Source organism: Ursus americanus, chromosome 16, assembly GCF_024610735.1.
Source record: "Ursus americanus isolate L20-20 chromosome 16, mUrsAme1.1.p, whole genome shotgun sequence".
Taxonomy (NCBI): domain Eukaryota; kingdom Metazoa; phylum Chordata; class Mammalia; order Carnivora; family Ursidae; genus Ursus; species Ursus americanus.
In genome coordinates, this window is record NC_142142.1 from 7,357,753 (window position 1) to 7,376,511 (window position 18,759).

The window sequence follows — 18,759 nt, forward strand, 5'->3', positions numbered from 1 at the left end:
TCATCGTAAAATTCTGGTTCTTCATTTTAGCTTACTAGCTCATAGAATGTTAGCGCTAGAAGAACTCTAGAAACAAGCTTTACTCATTTTGGATCTTGCTTCTTCTGTCTTCCATGTTAACTGCCTTGTTCTCTCCCAGCTCCTAAATTTTTTGCTGTTCACAGTTTGGTAAGCAGATCCTTGTTTTTTCATCCAAATTTTTCATGAAAGTATTGACCAGAGCTGTGAAGCATATCCCAGACACCTTCCTCCAGTTGACCTCTGTCCATTTATCAGCATTTTTCCCCAAGCTGATTGTTCTGTTAGCTGCGAGTCTCTTACTTTGCTCTACTAGCTGGACATGCAGTTTTCAGTTCATCCTTTACATTCCTTTTCAGCCAAGCATGGTGGGTGATTACTACCCACACAACATAGGGCAATACAGAAGTGATGAGAATCCTGAAAGACAAACGTTCCAAGCATGAGCAGACCGGCAAGGCAGCTGGTACCCAGGGGAGGATGTGATATGGGAGCTCTTTTCTGTTTTTTCATGAATTATAGTTTCTGAGGTGAAAAAAATCTAAAAGTCCATTTAAATGCAGTCTAACTATGATTGTTAGCACCTAACATCATCATTTCAACTGTATAGTCTTGTGAAGAGATAGGTGGGTTGTAGCTATTCTTAACTTTCCAGATCAGAGAAGCTGGGATTACCCCTCAGTAAATGTTTGTGGAATGAATCAGTGAACAGGTTTCAGGCTAGTCTTCACTTCAGCTTTGTATTTGTAGATTCAGGGAAAGAAAGGTGAATGGCTCTCAGTTTCCCCCTTCAGCTGGCCAAATCCAAGCCGCCTCAGAACCAGCCAGAGTTCTGCCTCTTCCAGGCAGTCTTCCCTGATGTTTCCTACTCACACTGCTACATCCTTCCTCTGAACTCTCACATCAGTACTTGGTGCTTTGCTGCTTGTACTCGATGGCTGTTCAATTCATGTATTTGCCTCACCATGCCAAATCCTGGGAGTGAAGTTAGGGGCAAAGCTTCCCATTATTTTGTGCCCGCATCAGGCACAAACATTTGAGCAAATTACTGAACTTAAGGTGTCTGCATAAAGTGTTGCCAGCAGATGGCACCAGAGTCCCTGACATTGTTCTGAAAATCTTGGGTAACTTTCAACAGTTTGCGTATTGCCAGGGTTGCCACTGAAAATGCCTTCCTTAATGAAGAAGCTTCAATTTACTTATTAAGCAGAATGCTAATAAATACTGCAGTTGAAATAAAGAAATTAACCAAAGTTGTAACTTACTAGTTTTCTCATGGGAGGCTATTCCGTTCACTTGCCCCTCTGCTTTGCCCCTTATCAGGCACTGCCTTCTACGCCCTGAACAGAATCTGGCTTTCAAGCCTACCTAATGGAGTGTGTCCAAGTACCTGAAAGTGACCTCAAATCCTTGGTTTGTGTTTTTAGATCATTTATTTTTTCTGGAAAGGACAAATTAAATATTAAAAGGAAATTGCTGTAACCCCACCACATTTTTCCCCCTGGAGGTTTTGGTGATTTTTTTTTTAATTGAAGTATAGTTGGCACACAATTTTACATGAGTTTTAGGTGCACAACATATTGACCCAACAAGTCTGTATGTTATGCCATGCTCACCACCAGCGTGAGCATAACATCCATCTGTGACCATACAGTATTACAATACCATTACTGTATTCCCTGTGGTGTAACTTTTATCCCCATGACTTAATCGTTCCGGGAATGGAGTTCTGTATCTCCTACTCACTTTCATCCATTTGCCCATCCCCTGTCTCCTTCCCCCCGGCAGCCTTCAGTTGGTTCTCTTCATGGGTCTGTTTCTGCTTTTTGTTTGTTTGTTCGTTCATATGTTTTGTTTTATTTTTTTTATTCCACATATAAGTAAAATCTATGGTACTTATCTTTCTCTGTCTGAATTCACTTAGCATAATACCCTCTAGATCTATCCATATTGTCACAAATGGCATGATCTCCCCCTTTTTATGGCTGAGTAGTATTCCATTGTATATATAAACCCATCATCTTTATCCCTTCATCTATGAATGGACACTTGGTTGCTTCCATATCTTGGCAACTGTAAATAACACTGCAGTTAACATAGGGGTGCATATATCTTTTCAAATTAGTGTTTCGGTTTTCTTTGGGTAAATACCTAATAGTGGAATTACTGGTAGTTTCTATTTTTAATTTTTTGAGGAACCTACATACTGTTTTCCACAGTGTCTGTGCCAATTTACAGTGCACAAGGGTTCCTTTTTCTTTATATGCTTGCCAACACTTCTCATTTCTCGTGTCTTTGATTTTAGCCATTCTGACAGGCATGTGATGATACCTCATTGTGGTTTTGACTTGCATTTATGATTAGTGACGTTGAGCATCTTTTCATGTATGTCTTCTTTGGAAAAATGTCTGTTCATGTCTTCTGCCCATTTTTAGTCAGATTATTTGTTTTTTGGTGTTGAGTTGTAGACGTGCTTTATGTATTTTGAATATTAACCCCTTATTGGGTATATCATTTGCAAATATCTTCTCTCATTTAGTAGGTTGCATTTTTATTGTGTTGATAGTTTTATTTGCTCTACAGAAGCTTTTTCTTTTCTTTCTTTCTTTCTTTCTTTCTTTCTTTCTTTCTTTCTTTCTTTTTTTTTTTAAGATTTCGTTTATTTATTTTAGAGAGAGAGCAAGCAGGGTGAGGAGCAGAGGGAGAGGGGCAGAGAGAGAATCTCCAGCAGAGACTCGGTGCTGAGTGCAGAACCCGATGTGGGGCTCGATCCCAGGACCCTGAGATCATAACCTGAGCTGAAACCAACAGTTGGACCTTAATTGACTGAGCCACCAGGTGCCCCTCTACAGAAGCTTTTTATTTTGGTGTAGTCCAAATAGTTTAGTTTTGCTTTTGTTTCCCTTGGCTGAGGAGACATATCTAGAAAAACATTGCTAAAGCCGGTGTCAAAGAAATTACTATGTTTTCTTTCAGGAGTTTTATGTAAGTCTTTAATCCATTTTGAGTTAATTTTTGTGTATGGTTTAAGTGGTCCAGTTTCATTCTTTTGCATGTAGCTGTCCAGTTTTCCCAGTGCCAATTATTAAAGAGACTGTCTTCCCTCCATTGTATATTTTTGCCTCCTTTGTTGTAGATTAATTGCCCCTATACACATGGGTTTGTTTATGAATTCTTTGTTATGTTCTGTTGATTTATGTGTCTACTGTGCTTACTTTGGAAGCACATATACTAAAATTGGAATAATTTAGGTGTCTGTTTTTATGCCAGTACCATACTGTTTTGATTATTATAGCTTTGTAGTATATCTTGAAACCTGGCATTATGAAGCCTCTAGTTTTGCTTTTCTTTTTCAAGATTGCTTTGGCTCTTTGGGGTCTTGGCAGTTCCATACAAATTTTGATAGTTTTGTGAGAAATGCTGTTGGTGTTTTGGTAGGGATTACATTGATTCTATAAATTGCTTTGGGTGGTATGGACATTTTAATAATATTAATTCTCCCAATCCATGAGGATGGAATATCTTTCCATTTGTGTCGTCTGCAGTTTCTTTCATCAGTGTCTTACAGTTTTCAAAGTATGGGTCTTTCACCTCCTCAGTTAGGTTTATTCCTAGGTATTTTATGCTTTTTGGTACAATTGCAAGTGGAATTTTTTCTTATTTTCTCTTTTTCCTACTTCATTATTAGTGTACAGAAATGCAACAGATTTCTATACATTAATATTGTATCTTGAAACTTTACTGAATTGCATATATTATTTCTGATAGGTTTTCGGTAACATCTTTAGGGTTTTCTATGTATACTGGCATGTCATCTGCAAATAGTAATAGTTTAACTTCTTCCTTACCAATTTCGATGCCTTCTGTTTTTTTTTTTTCTTGCCTGATGGCTGTGGCTAGGGCTTCCAATACTGTGTTGAATAAAAGTGGCAAGAGTGGACATTCTTGTCTTGTTCCTGATCATGGAGGAAAAGCTTTTGGTTTTTCTCCATTGAGTATGATGTTGGCTGTGGGTTTTTCATATGGTCTTTATTATGTTGAGGTATATTTTCTCTACCCCCATGAATGGACATTTTTTGTCAGATGCTTTTTCAGCATCTATTGAGATGATCGTATGATTTTTATCCTTCATTTTGTTAATGTGGAGTATGATTTGTGAATATTGAATCATCCTTGCAACCCCGGAATAAGTCCCACCAGCTCATGATGCACTGTCCTTTTAATGTTTGTTGAATGTGGTTTGCTAATATTTTGTTGAAGGTTTTTGCATCTGTGCATATGCCAGATATTGGCCGTAGGTGTTTTGTTTGTTTTGTTTTTTGTAGTGTCTTTGTGTGGTTTTGTATCAGGGTAATGCTGGCCTCATAGAATGTATTTGGAAGCTTTCCTTTCTTTTCTTCTTTTTCAAATAGTTTGAGGAGAATAAGTATTAACTTTTTAAATGGTTAGGACTCACCTGTGAAGCTATCTCGTTGGACTTTTGTTTGTTGGCAGGTTTTTGATTACTGATTCCATTTCATTACTGGTAATCTCAGATTTTTTGTTTCTGCCAGATTCAGTTTCGAAAGATTGTATGTTTCTAGGAATTTAATTCTTCTAGGTTGTCCAATTTTTTGGTATATAATTTTTTGTAGTGGCCTCTTACAGTTCTTTGTATTTCTGTGGTGTTGGTTGTTACTTCTTTTTTTGTTTCTTATTTTATTTGGGTCCTCTTTTTCTCTTGTTGTGTCTGGCTAAAGGTTTATCAGTTTTCTTTATGTTTTCAAACAACCAGCTCTTGGTTCCACTGATCTTTTGTATTGTTTTTTTGTTTTTGGTTTGTTTGTTTTGTTTTGTTTTTTGGTCTCTGTTTCATTATAACCCCACCACTTTAAATATGTTGATTATTTTGGTTGCCTCATTGCAGGCTTTGCTCCCTTATTACATTTGACTTTATGCAATTTTGATCACGTGAAGACCTAAGAGCTCTCATTTACTGAATGCTTACTATGACTTATGTGTTTTGCTTGTTTTTTTAATATAAAAGAGCTATTATATTGAATATTCACATTATATTTTTTACATTACTTATATTAAATGCTTATGTTGTTAGGCATTGTTTCAAGAGCTTTCCATGCATTAATTTACTTAATCTATACAATCTTTTGAGAGTAGATACTGTTAATCCCATTTTACAGTTCAGAAAACTTAGGCTTATCAGGGTTAAATGTCTTACCTAAGATAATATAGTAAATAGCTATATTGGGATTCATATCTAGATCTCTTTAATTCCAAAATCTCCAATCATTTCACTATATCATTCTACTTTGTTTATTCATTCTTTAATGATTTCTATTTGAACTTCTGAAAAGCATCTAAAGAGGGGCGCCTGGCTGGCTCAGTTGGTTTATGGGCTTGAGCCCCACATTGGGTGTAGAAATTACTTAAAAATAAAATCTCTAGGGGCGCCTAGGTGTCTCAGTCGTTAAGCATGTGCCTTCGGCTCAGGTCATGATCCCAGGGTGCTGGGATCGAGCCCCTCGTCGGGCTCCCTGCTCAGCAGGAAGCCTGCTTCTCCCTCTTCCACTCCCCCTGCTTGTGTTCCCTCTTTCGCTGTCTCGCTCTGTCAAATAAATAAATAAAATTTAAAAAATAATAATAAAATCTCTAGGGTCGCCTGGGTGGCTCAGTTGGTTAAGAGTCCAACTCTTGATCTCAGCTCAGGTCTTGATCCCAACATCGTGAGGTCAAGCCCCCATACTGAGCTCCAAGCTGGCCGTGGAACCTACCTTAAAAAAAAATCTTTAAAACAAAAAAATTTTTTTAAAAAGCATCTAAAGATTAATAGAATCATTAAATTAAAGGTTTGGTTTTGATTTCTATTTTTCTCCTGCTGCTGGACTGTTAGCTCTTTGAGGACAGAGACTAGGGGGTCATGTTTATTTCTGCATTCTTCTTTCCATTAAATGCAAAATAAATACTCGATGTATGAGTGAATGAACACTGCCTTCGCTCTCCCAGGAAATCTGAGATACAAGGCTGCTTAATACAATCTTAGCATGTTAGAACTTAAAGGGGCTTGAAAAATCAAGCCAAACCTTTCCCTCAAGGAGGAAGGACCTCCTTAGGGTAACGCAGTGAGTTGGAAGCACACAGAACTAGAATCTAGGTCTTTTGGGCTTCTACTTGGCCATCTGGTTTGAAAGAACCTAACCCTGTCCCTAAATTGCTCCCTCTTTCCCTTCCTTCCTTTTCTCCCTTTTTCTTTCATGATGTGAGTTGAGTAGCTTTATACCCTTAAAGTTTTAAGCCTCAGAGTTACAAAGCAAGGCAAGATTTTCTCATTCCTTTTACACTGATGCCTACTCCTGATTATGCCTTTATTCAACCCAGAATAGAATCCAGGTCCTTTGCCTCTCTCTGCACCCAAAGTATACAGAGCTACAGCTCATGTAGAGATAATCATCTTTACTAGATTCCTTCTTTGAACGTGCTATTGATGATTGGTGAGGAGTGGGAAAAAGGCTGGTAGGGGACAGGCTGGGGTTTTTTTGTTTGGTTTGGTTTTTGTTTTTTTTTGCAACAGCCAAGTTTTTGGAAAAGCTGGAAGGAGACCAGGAATTCCTTCCCCCCCCCCTCAGAAAAGGCAAATGTAACCAGACTCTATAATTTAATTCTTCTGTAGTCTCTGGGCCTGCTGTTTTGTAAGCCAACAATGTGAGGGCTAACGACCCTGCAGCTCTTCTTTCCACATCCCACCACCATTTATTTAGTCCCTTTGAATGTCATGATTTTGGTTGTCTTTTTTTTTTTTTCCAAGATTGATTGATTGATTGATTGATTTGACAGAGAGAGACAGCCAGCGAGAGAGGGAACACAGGCAGGGGGGAGTGGGAGAGGAAAAAGCAGGCTCCCAGCGGAGCAGGGAGCCTGATGTGGGGCTCGATCCCAGGACCCTAGGATCATGCCCGGAGCCGAAGGCAGACACTTAACGACTGAGCCACCCAGGCGCCCCATGATTCTGGTTGTCTTATTCCCTAGTTTAAAGTTTTTTTTTTTTTTTTAAGATTAAAAAAAAATTTTATTTACAGAGAGAGCGTGCGCACGCGCACGAGCACACAGCAGGGAGGGGTAGAGGGAGGGAGAGAGAGAATCCCAAGCAGACTCCCCCATTGAGCATGGAGCCCAACATGGGCCTTGATCTCACAACCCCGAGATGATGACCTGAGCCAAAATCAAAAGTTGGACACTTAACCAACTGAGCCACCCAGGTGCCCCTCTTATCCCCTAGCTTAGATAATGTGTGGTTTGTTATGATGTCCTTTCCTGGTTTCCTCCCATTATCTCGTAGAATGTTACCTGGAGTGTTATTTGGGTATCCATTTGTTAGTACATCCCAGTGCTCCCACACTTTCCGTATACGGCCAGAATATTTTAGGATATTTCATTTGGAGAGTCAGTTGGGGTTCCTGTACAGTAGAATGGGTACTGAGACTACATTGTTCACTGACTATTAGCCAGCAGCAGTGAGCACACTGAACTGTAGGGTCTAAAGCAAGGTGGGATCTGCTCACCATTCTCCTCTCAGTGTCTCTTTCTCTTTTTTTTTCCTCCTATATAAAACAACACTAGAACACGAAGGCTTTTTCTTGCCACAGAGCAGTCTATTAGAAGCTAAACAACTAAATTCTAAAAAGATGCTCTCAGCTACACTCTCCAGTGTGGGAGCCACCATCACCATATGGCTATTGAGCACTTGAAATGTCTTGTCTCTCTCGAGGTGTGCCATAAATATAAGGGTACACATTAGATTTCAAAGCCTCAGTACAAAAAAATAAAATATTTCATAAATATTAAGTAAATGTTGGAATGACAATATTTTGGATATAGTGGATAAAATAAAATATATTATTTAAATTAATATCGTCTAGGGGCACCTGGGTGGCTCAGTTGATTGAGCATCTGACTCTTGATTTTGGCTCAGGTCACGATGTTGGGGTCGTGAGCTCGAGACCCACATCGGGCTGAGCACTGCTTCTCCCTCTCCCTCTGCTCTTCCTCCTACTTGCTCACTTGCTCTCTCTCAAATTAAATAAATAAATAAATAAAATCTTTTAAAATAATACCAGTGTTTCTTTTTACTTTTTTAAAAATGTCACTACTAGAAAACTTAAAATTACATACATGATTCCCATTATATTTTGATTAGGTAGCACTGGTCTGGAAATCCCCAAGGAAATACTTCCTCGAAAGTTTTCTCCACTAGGGAACTTTAAGAAACTAGCTACGATTTTCTTCTCTGTAACTTGTCCCCACGCCCAGCCCTTTTTAAATATTCTTTCATTTCATTTGATGACATGAGGAAGAAAGCCTCCATTAAGTACTAACTACTGTTGTTTGTTTGTTTTTTACACCTGCTACTCACCTGAACAGAGTGACATCAAGTGAAAGCAGGGTGGTTGCTGGAGACAGTTAGGACGCACCAGGGAATAGAGGATTGGTGATCCTCTAAGCTTCTGACTTAGAATCATTTTCTACATTTGGGACTCTTCAGCTGACAAGTCCAAGTTCTGAGACACTCTTTACAGCAGAAATATACCTCCCTTTCGGGTTCTAGTTTTGCTTTTCTTCTCATGTATCTAAGTTTATTGAGGATCTGTTGTGTGCCAGACCGTTTCCTAGCACGTAGGAAACAGATGAATATGGCCTAGTCACTGCTCTCAAGGAGCTTACGTTCAGATAGAGAATGAATTTGAATCATGCTCTAGATAAGCACTGTAATGATGGTAGAAAAGAAAGTGCTTTTGGAGCGCTAGAAAGTTATGACTCATTCTGCCTGGAAAGGAGATCGAAGGTTTCATGTGTCTTGGATGTGATATTATTAGGCAGAAAGGCAGGCGGAAAGGATGTTTTAGCCTGAGGGGGACAACCTGACTGATGGCATGGGGAGTAGTAGAGGGTCACCCTTGAAATAGTAGTTTGGGGCCACATCATGGGGGATTTGACTGCCTGCCTGAGGATGTTGGGTGTTATCCTGTATGCAGGGGACCATTAGAAGGTTGTAAGCAGGGGAATGACATGTTCAAGACTGTATGTTAGAGCTACCATTCCAGCGTTACTGAGAAGGATAGATTGGAGAGGGGGACGCCGAATGCAGGGAGATTTAACAGAGGCCATTGTACAATGGGAGCCAGGCAAGGGATAGCAAGGGCTCACGTGGAAAGGAAAGAATATATACAACAGGTAGGTGAGGGATGAAAAAGAGGTGTCAGGCATGGTCCTGGGTTTCTAAGATCAGTAGGAGGCGCCTCTACCCAACGTTGGAAATGCAGGAGAGGATCAGGCTAAAATGGAACATGCAACATACACTCTGGACTTGCGGATAGAGCACAGAGGGAGCTGGCTAGAGCTGAAGTGCTTGTGTTTGTGTTTCAGATGGTGACCCTCTTTCAGATGTGGGTTGTTCCCCTCTATTTCACAGTGAAGCTGCACTGGTGGAGGTTCCTAGTGATCTGGATCTTGTTCTCTGCTGTCACAGCTTTTGTCACCTTCCGAGCCACCCGAAAACCACTGGTACAGACAACCCCAAGGTGAGAGTTTAGGTAGTGGGGAAGAGCTAGGTCTCCTGAAGCGAACGGGTTGGAATGCATGGGATTGGGGTGGGTTTAGGCTGAAAAAGTTGTAATTTTTGTTTGCCAGGATTATTTGGCATGGGCCCCCACCAAAACAAGCTGATTGGGAGAGCTACCCCCCCATTCACTGATTAAAAACCCCAAAACATTTCCCTATGGCTTACCTTAGAGTTTATATCAAGGTCTGTTTATATTAAAAGCAACCAAAATAAGTAAGCAAATTCTGGGGATCATTGTGGTCTCATTTTAAATGTCATTTTCTTTTGTGAACCCTTCTTTGATCTCTAAATTAGATTTTCTTTTTTTTTTTTTTTTTAAGGATTTTATTTATTTATTCGACAGAGATAGAGACAGCCAGCGAGAGAGGGAACACAAGTGGGGGGAGTGGGAGAGGAAGAAGCAGGCTCATAGCGGAAGAGCCTGATGTGGGGCTCAATCCCAGAATGCCGGGATCACGCCCTGAGCCGAAGGCAGACGCTTAACGACTGCGCCACCCAGGCGCCCCAGATTTTCTTTTATATTCTTTCATAGGCCCTATAGTTTTCCATCATAGAACATAACACAAAATCTTGAGTGTCTGTCTCCCCCACTAAACTGTACCTGCGGGATCAGGAGCCACATGTATTCTGTTTGTCCCTGTATATCCAGGCCCTACCACAGGGCCTGGCACATAGTAGCCTACTCTGTGAATTTTTGTTGAATGAATGAATCTCAGCAAATTTGCGATTTTTCAACAAACAGTACTTCTTTGGTCACCAAACAGCCCCTGCCTGTATTATTCTTCGTATTTTATCCAAATGCATTTCTAGTTTGATCCTCCCAACCAGCTTGTGAGGTCATTTAATATCTGTACTTGACAGAAAGAAAGAGATTTTCTCATTCATTCATTCAACAAGCACCTGCTATGTGTCAGGCCCTGTGCTGAGCGCTGGGGATACAGAGCTGGATAAGACAATGGTCCCTGCCCTCAAGGAATGCTCGGTTTAATGGAGGAGATGGACAAGAAAGCAGCTGTTTCAGTGCAGTTGGTAAGTGCTGTGAGAGACGTGTGTGCAGGTCCAGGAGAGCCTAGCAGAGGAGCTAGCTGGCCTCGAAGTTGTAACTACCAGAACCAGAGGCTTCCAAGTTACAAGTTGCTCTTTTTCCCATGCATTTTATGTCCCGCTTCACTGTAAGATTTTACTTTGGCCTTCTGAGTTTCCTTGTACATGGTAAAATTTATCTTCAAGGTGAAGTTGGTGATTTGGAAGTTCCTCCCTGGCTGTGGTAGTTTACATTAAGGGCCGTGATAGAAGATAGAGACTCTGGAGCCAGATGGCTATGGATTGGTAACTGCCAGTTAATTACATGACCTGTACGGCTTCACCTTTCTGAGGCTTGAATTTTTTATCCCTAGAAATGTGACAATAATTGCTCCATCATAAAGGGTGCTGTGAAGAAAAAAGTGTAAAAATATACTTTAAGAGTCAGTAAGTAACAACCAGTATCAACTTGTAGGTAAAATGACTGAAAATGTGTCTATGACATGGGAGGTTTTTGATGATAATAACTAACATTTGATAGTACTTTATAATTTCAAAGCACTTTCATAGACATCCATGCTTATTCAAGTTGCATTTATTGAGCATGTATTATATACATCAGGAAATGGGCTCTGTACAACCCATTGAGGAAGGTATCATGGTTTCCCCATTTTACAAATAAGTAAACTTATCTTAGAGTGGGGATTTGATTTACCTGGGATTACCCAGCTAATAAAACTCACTTAATCCAGATTCTGCCTAAAATTCCACATCGTTTCCATGGTCTCACTGCTATCTGATGAGTGCAAACCCTGGATAATGGAGCTTTGTGTGGTTTCTGAGAGCAGGCACTGCAAAATGTTTGGGGCCTTTCCCTTGCCTGGGAACCCATCACCACTTACTTAGCCGCAGTAGGGAGGTACAGGTAGGGACGTTGAGCTTTCTTCCCTTGAGGCCCATCAAGGTTGGTGGTAACTTGGTCTTAGGAACCAGGTGGGCTTGGCTGTTTATTCAAGTGAATTCCTCATTTGCTCTCAGCACAGATAGAGTAGTGGTTCCTGATTTCACACTCGTTTTTCACTGGATTCTAGAGAGCTTTGCTCCTCCAAGAGCATTGTACAGCCCCCCCCCCACCACCATCACACACATACATCCATTCAAAGGTATTCTTTGAGTGCCTCCTTTCTTATCCCTTCTTCTCCAGGAAGAAAATCATTTCAGAAGCAAATTCATTAGACACCATTTCATTATTGGCCTGTAGAGAGGAGCAAAGCAGTATTGAGGTTAACCATTCCCAGTAGGAAAAGCCTGGGCAGCCTGGATGGCTCAGTCAGAAGAGCATGCAAATCTTGATCTCAGGGTCGTGAGTTCCAGCACCACGTTGGGTACAGAGATTACTTAAATTTTTAAAAGATTTTTTTAAAGGGAGGGGAAGCCCATAGCTGCTTCTCTTTTTCATCTTCCCTTGAATTCTCTTTCCTGACAAAAATAACTTGGCCTTCCCCACCTGTTCCCATCTGAACATAGCTGTAGTTACTAGTTTTCACTTCCTTATCCTGCTAATCTGAATTTGAGAGGGCATAGCTGCCTGCTGTCATCTATGCTTTTTGTTTGTTTGCAGCTGAAACCTTTTAAGGCTCTCTTTTCTTCCCTTGGTTGGGGACCAGGAAAATAGAAAGCACTAGCTCCGTGGTATGCAGGGGTATTTCTGCAATTAAGGGAGTGACCAGGTCTGTAACAGTAACTGAAGTTGCTTCCTTAAGTCCTAGGCAAATAGCCTAATGTCCGCATTGATGTAAGAATAAAAGATTCTGGTAATCTAGAGGCCCCTAGGCAAGTTTGCATGTCAGCTGTGCTAATTTTCTCTCCTTTCTCCAGGTTGGTTTATAAGTGGTTCCTGTTGATCTATAAAATCAGCTATGCCACTGGCATTGTTGGCTACATGGCTGTCATGTTTACCCTCTTTGGTCTCAATTTATTATTCAAGTAAGTACTCTTTGCTTTTGTTTTTGTTTGTGTTTGGGGAGGAGGGGCTGGTAAGATGTACCTTTCTTCCTGGGGAGCCAAGTCCTGAATATTAACAAGGGGGCCATGGCACCCAGGATAGGAGACTTGGGCTTTGGGGAATGGGAAGGTGGGCCCTCCATGATTTGTGCTGATAACAGAGAAAGGAATATCTGGGTATATAGAGTCCCAAATCATTGGTTATGTATGTTTTCCAAGAACCTATATTTTAATGGAAAAGTATCACAAAAGTAAGCGTAATGATGATTATGGCCAGTTACCCATAACGCCATCACCCTAACAGAGTCATTTTCCCTGTCCATGCGTTCACTCTTTATTGCAATGTTCACTCTACCTGAGTGGTCTTATGTTTAGGGAGACTAGGGGTAGGCAAACTGTCCTGTGGACCATATTGGCCTACCTCCTGTTTTTATAAAATAAAAAAAGTTTTTACTAGAACACCGTCACACTCATTTATTTGTTTATGCATTATTTATGGCTGTTTTTGCAGTGTAACAATAGCAGAGTTGAATATTTGTGGCAGAGACTCTTTGGGCCACAAAACTCAAAATACTTACTATCTGGCTCTTTCCACAAAAAGTTTGTCAACCCCTGGACTAGACAGTCGAACTCATGTGATACAGTTGGTCACACCTGGCAACAGGTTCACCTAGGAGTGTACAGGGCAGGGAACAGCAGAGTGGTGTCTGTAGGAGCCCTCACAGCAGCTCCAGGGCTGAGATGTGAGGGAGTGAGACCACGCAGATGGGTGGCCCAGAAGCTTTCCCACTCCCGGGAACACATCCAGTTTTAAGAATCTCCCCGTTCAGAGGCAGTGTACTAGTCATGCGTCATGTTTAACACATTGTTGCTTTGTAACATAGCTGACATTCCACTTTTATCAGATTTCTAAGGAAACCGTTTTTTAGAAAGTTAACCTGTGAACATTTAACTCCTGCTCCATTGTTGGGCATGTAGGGTGTTTTTCAATATTGTGCTATCACAGATAATATTAGCTTTGTTGCTTCTAAGGATACATTACCAGGAGTTGGATTCTGGCTATTGCTTCGTGTTGTCAAAAGATTTCAAAAAGATTCATATCAGCGTACAGGTTCCCCTGCTCCCAGTTGTGGCAGCCAAGAAAGCCAAGAAATCCTAGACTCTGAGACTGTAGGGTATAGTGAGTCAGCAGGACAGAAGAGAATGGAAATGTGGTCTCCTGGCTGAGGTGATGAGGATTGTGGGCTGTGGATCATGGGGATCCTAAGCCTAGGGCCAGGCACTTGAAGATAGAGATTTAGGGTTCAGATTTAAAGTCAGGACCACTGGTCTCTTTCCCAAACCTCGTACACTGGAGGCAGGAGTCTCTTTGAAACTGGAAGGAGTAAGTCCTTACTTTATACAGTGAGAGGGTACCCATGGAATTCTTTCTTCCAGGAGTAGTACAGGCTGAAAGCATAAACAGGCTACCCAAAGATTTATAGGAATTCCTCAGTGTAGAGTGTGACAAGTCCTATCAAAGAAAGCCAATATATTTCCAGATAGCTTCCTAATCTGTGTAGTTAAAAAAATAAAAATCAAGATTCTGTATTGTAGGGTGCCTGAGTGGCTCAGTCTGGTTAAGCGTCCAACTCTTGATCTCAGCTCAGGTCTTGATCTCAGAGTTGTGAGTTCAAGCCCCACATTGGGCTCCATGCTGGGCATGAAGCCTATTTTTAAAAAAGAAAAAGGAAAAGAAAAAGATTCTGCATTGTGTTAAAGATGGTTATTCTTGTAATTACAGTTTGTTTTTACTTGCATAAACTATACAAGGAGGAAAGCAGAATTGAGAATCTTGACCATTTCTATGATACTAATCAGGTTAATTGGTATAAGATCATGATGTCCAGTGGGTTAAATATTACAAGATTGATGAATACACTCAACTTTTTAAGATAAATATAATTTACAACTTTAAACACGTACAGTTCCTGGTACAGATTTTTGACAAAGGTTGTTTTCTATAATAAACATTCAAAGACTGAAGGTTGCAAAGTATTGGTCCTTGGAATTATTAAAACAAGCCTCCTAATGTACAGGCAAGATCTTTGTCCTTCTTAGTAAGTAGACTTGAACCCCCAATTTTTTTTTTAATTCTATTTATTTGAGAGAGAGTGAGCATGAGTTGGGGGGGGGGGAGAAGCAGACTCCCCACTGAGCAGGGAGCCCAACATGGGGCTCGATCCCAGGACTGTGAGATGATGACCTGAGCCAAAGCCAGACGCTTAACCAACTGAGCCACCCAGTCGCTCCCAATTTTTTAAAATCTATTTATTTGAGAGAGAGAGCATGAGCTGGGGGGTTGAGGGTAGGGGCAGAGGGAGAGAGAGGAAGAATCATTAAGCGGGCTCTCCGCTGAGCACGGAGCCCAGTGCAGGGCTCAATCTCATGACCAGAGCCGAAATCAAGAGCTGGCTGCTTAACCGACTGAGCCACCCAGGTGCCCCTGGACCGAAACATGGTACAGAATATGTATAGATATAGCTTAAGATTTTATGGTAACTGCTGTATATATATATATATATTTGCTAACTGATCTTTTATTTCTAAAGCTGTGGCCGGCAAACGTTTTCTGTAAAGGGCCAAATAATATCTTAGGCTTTGTGGACAAAAGGCAAAGTCTAGGATAATATATAGTATAACAAGAGGGGAAACTCTTCCCTTGCCCCACCTTGTTTGATGGATGGGCCGTCTCAGGTGGGAGGCATACTTTGTGCCCACTTGCCATCAGATGAGACATTCTCAGAAGGAGGGGTCTGACGAGGGGGTGTGTGACCACTGGGATCATTTTTACTTTCTGTTCCAGTGCCAACCCAGATCTTGGTGTGCCCTTGCCCAGCCATTTCAACTTGGGCAGCTGGCTGGAGGTGAGGCAACTTGGTGAGTTGCCAACTTCCAGACTGAAATTCCACTGGTTGGTGTCCAGTGGTTGCCAACAGTGGAGTCTCCAACACGTAGGGGCCAACCAGAGTGGGCCCTAGACAGCTGCAAGGCATGGTTGCCAGTTGGAGGAGGCAGGCACTGGGGACAGAGTGGGGAAGAGGGGCAGTAGGCAGTACCTGGCTTGGTCTTTGTAGCTCACAGTGCTGGCCTGTTCAGACGGTGCCAACAGGCCATTTAAAAAGCAGGCATAAGATTTGGTCTTATTTTGCCAACACTTGCTTTAGCCGTTAAGGCTTCCAACTTTAGGGGCCTCCTTATGTGTCCCAGAGTAGTAATCCAAAGCAGTTGCGTCTTAGGGCAGGCCTTACAAGCCAGCCTGCTTTCCTTACAGGATCAAACCAGAAGACGCCATGGACTTTGGCATCTCTCTCCTCTTCTATGGCCTCTACTATGGAGTTCTTGAGCGAGACTTTGCAGAAATGTGTGCAGACTACATGGCGTCTACCATAGGGGTAAGTTCACCTGGGCTTTTAATACTGCCTCCTGCCACCTCCAGAGAGGTCAGTATAGCATCACTGGTTTGATGGAAGAGATAAGCCATAAAAAAATCCTTCAAGATATCAGTAGTATTTATGGAGATTTCATCCTTAAAATTTGGAAAACCAGATCTCAGATGTACCCTGGAATTTTTAACTTTAGGGCCATTGTAGGAAAGAACCACTTTATCATTCAGGAAGTTACATTCATTCAGTATATATTTATTTAATGCCTCTTACGTGCCTGGGCACTGGGCTTATGCTGGAATTACAAAGGTGTACATGGTCCTTGCCCAGATGGAGTTTACGCCCTAGTGACAGAGATGGGTGTTAAAGTAATAAACACACAAATACATGTAAAATTATAACTTTTACACATACTATGAAGGAAAGGTTCACAGTGCTGTTAACAAGCGCAGTGATGCCGTTTGACCTAGTCTGGGGGCCCGGAGCTGGCTTCCCTGAAGATGTGACTGTTGAGCTGAGGCGTAGGAGCTAACTAGTTGAAGTGGGAAGTGATGTGGGCGGCAGAGCAAACAGGATGCGTAAATAAGAGTCCTGTAGTGAGAGAAAGGGTGGTCATTTTAAGGAACTATGCCTAGTGTGGTTGTAGGGCTGAGAATGTACTGGAAGTGTCTGGAGAAATAGAGGCTAGACTAGAAAAAAACCTTGAAAGCCAAATGAAAGATTGTGGTTTGTATGCTAAAAGCCCTGGGAGGCTGAGATAGAAAATGACATCTTCAGATGCGCGCTTTAAAAGATCATCCTGGCTGCTGGGTCGAGAACAGACTGGAAAGGGGTCCGCAGCTTAAGAGTGGACCCCTGAAGACTAAGAGACAATTGGAGTAGTCTGGGCAAGATGAAGGTAGCTTGGGTGAGGGGAGAGATGGTGCTAAGGGAGAGGGGCAAGGTATTTGAGAAGTATTTTGGAGGTACATTTGCTAGGACTTGATTATAGATGAGTTCTGAAGATTGAGGGAAAGAATTTGCAGGAAATTATGTATCAAAGCTGACATGTATAACTCCTTGGCTGGTACACTTTCACTGAGATAGGAAATACTGTAAGGTGGAGACCAGGGAGAGATTCTTCAAGCTCAAAATGTGGGTTAAGTAACAGCCAGTCTTAAGAAACCTAAGTCAATATTTCTGTTTCTTTTTTTCAAAATGGAAACGTGTCTTTGCTGTTTTGCTGCTTATAAAACTAACACATGCTCTTTGTAATTATGTGAACAACACAGAAGTACTCCTCATCTCAGTGTCAGCTGATTAGAAGACCCCACCCCAAGAAGGAATATTTCCAAGTTTAACGGACGTTTCTCCAGTTCTGTGTTGAAATGTGTGTCGCTCTGTCTGATGCAAGAGGTCTGAGAGGCCTTCAGAAGTTCTTGCAAAAGGAGGCTTGGCAGTTTGGAGAGAAACCTTAGGAGAATGTCGGGGAAGTAGGTTCTTTTGGGGCAGCCAGATATACCGGTCCTGGCTTCCAGGCAGCAGATACCAGTGGAGACCAACTGACAATCACAGGGAAGGATTGGCGTTGAGTCTGTATGAGGTCCCTTGGGAACACCTGTCACCTTGTTGGTAAGCTTTGGGCAATTCAGCCTAAGCAGAATCCTCAGCCATCGCGTTTGGTAACTTTCATCAAGTACAGTTTTAGATCTAGGACTTTGTTTCCCAGTATCATGGGACTATTTTTATTTCTTCTGTAATGGATTAAAAGGAAAACAAAGTGTATTGGGTCACTTTATGGACAGCCCATCAGATTCTTGTTTGAACAACTGTCTTGTGTTTTAGCCACATTTCATGGTCTCTTATCTATTGGTATAGACTTCAGCTCTTCCTTTAACCACTTCAGTGCCCAGAAGAGATTTCCAAATATTCAATTGTCTAATTATTATCTTCACTTTCAACAGCAACTTTTCTTGAAGTCTGCTGCTTTGCCACGTTCAGCTTTTCAAAGTGACTCTTGCCAGTATCCTGTCCTTTACCCTCTTATGATTTTTTTTTCTTTTCATTCTGTTTTTAAGGGGCCAATTCCCTGATTTTCCCAGGCCCTTGCCAGTTTTATCTCAAGGTTATTATCAGCTGCCAATTTAAGTGTAGCCTTAATTCCCTCAGGTGGGTCACTAATAACCAATGTGCAGAACGCTCTTCAGTCCAAATGGCACTGGTCCAAATCGATCCACTGGTTAGCTTCTTCTGTAGGAGGTGGAATCATTACATTGGCTTCCCAAAAATGGGATTTGAGCTGGACTTCTCTCCATGCTCTTGGGAAGGATTATTGGGTGTTCCATTGATTACAAATGATAATCATTATTATTATAATTCCCTAATAATGATAAATTTCAGTATCACCAAGAGAGCTGGTGGGAGAATTTCTCATTAGAGTCAAGAGTGCCTCAAGCATCAGCTCTTGACCCCTCATATTCTTCTTCCTTCTGTGAGTTCTCAGTAGTTACCCCCAACACCTGATGCTCATTCTGTAATAGTCTGACCTCCCTGTACCTCTTAGTAGCACAAGAACACAAGGATCAAACAATCACATTGAACTTTATTAAAGGAAAGTAGACATGAGTGCTTGAATGAGGTTAATCTGACATAGCAAGTGACCTGCTTTCCTGGGCTTTCAGACCCTACCCCATCCAGCTC

The 18,759-nt window shown here is 41.5% G+C and overlaps 1 protein-coding gene across 5 annotated transcripts in view; it reads left to right on the top strand.

The window, feature by feature from the left end:
* RNF121 (ring finger protein 121) overlaps positions 1 to 18,759 on the top strand; it is a 78,544-nt gene that overhangs the window by 48,422 nt on the left and 11,363 nt on the right. For all 5 annotated transcript variants that reach the window (XM_087868114.1, XM_045782762.2, XM_087868111.1 and 2 more), the window contains 3 exons: positions 9,433 to 9,587; positions 12,530 to 12,637; positions 15,969 to 16,089. In XM_087868114.1, coding sequence (XP_087724240.1) covers positions 9,433 to 9,587; positions 12,530 to 12,637; positions 15,969 to 16,089 — 384 coding nt within the window. The remainder of the gene's footprint in view (positions 1 to 9,432; positions 9,588 to 12,529; positions 12,638 to 15,968; positions 16,090 to 18,759) is intronic.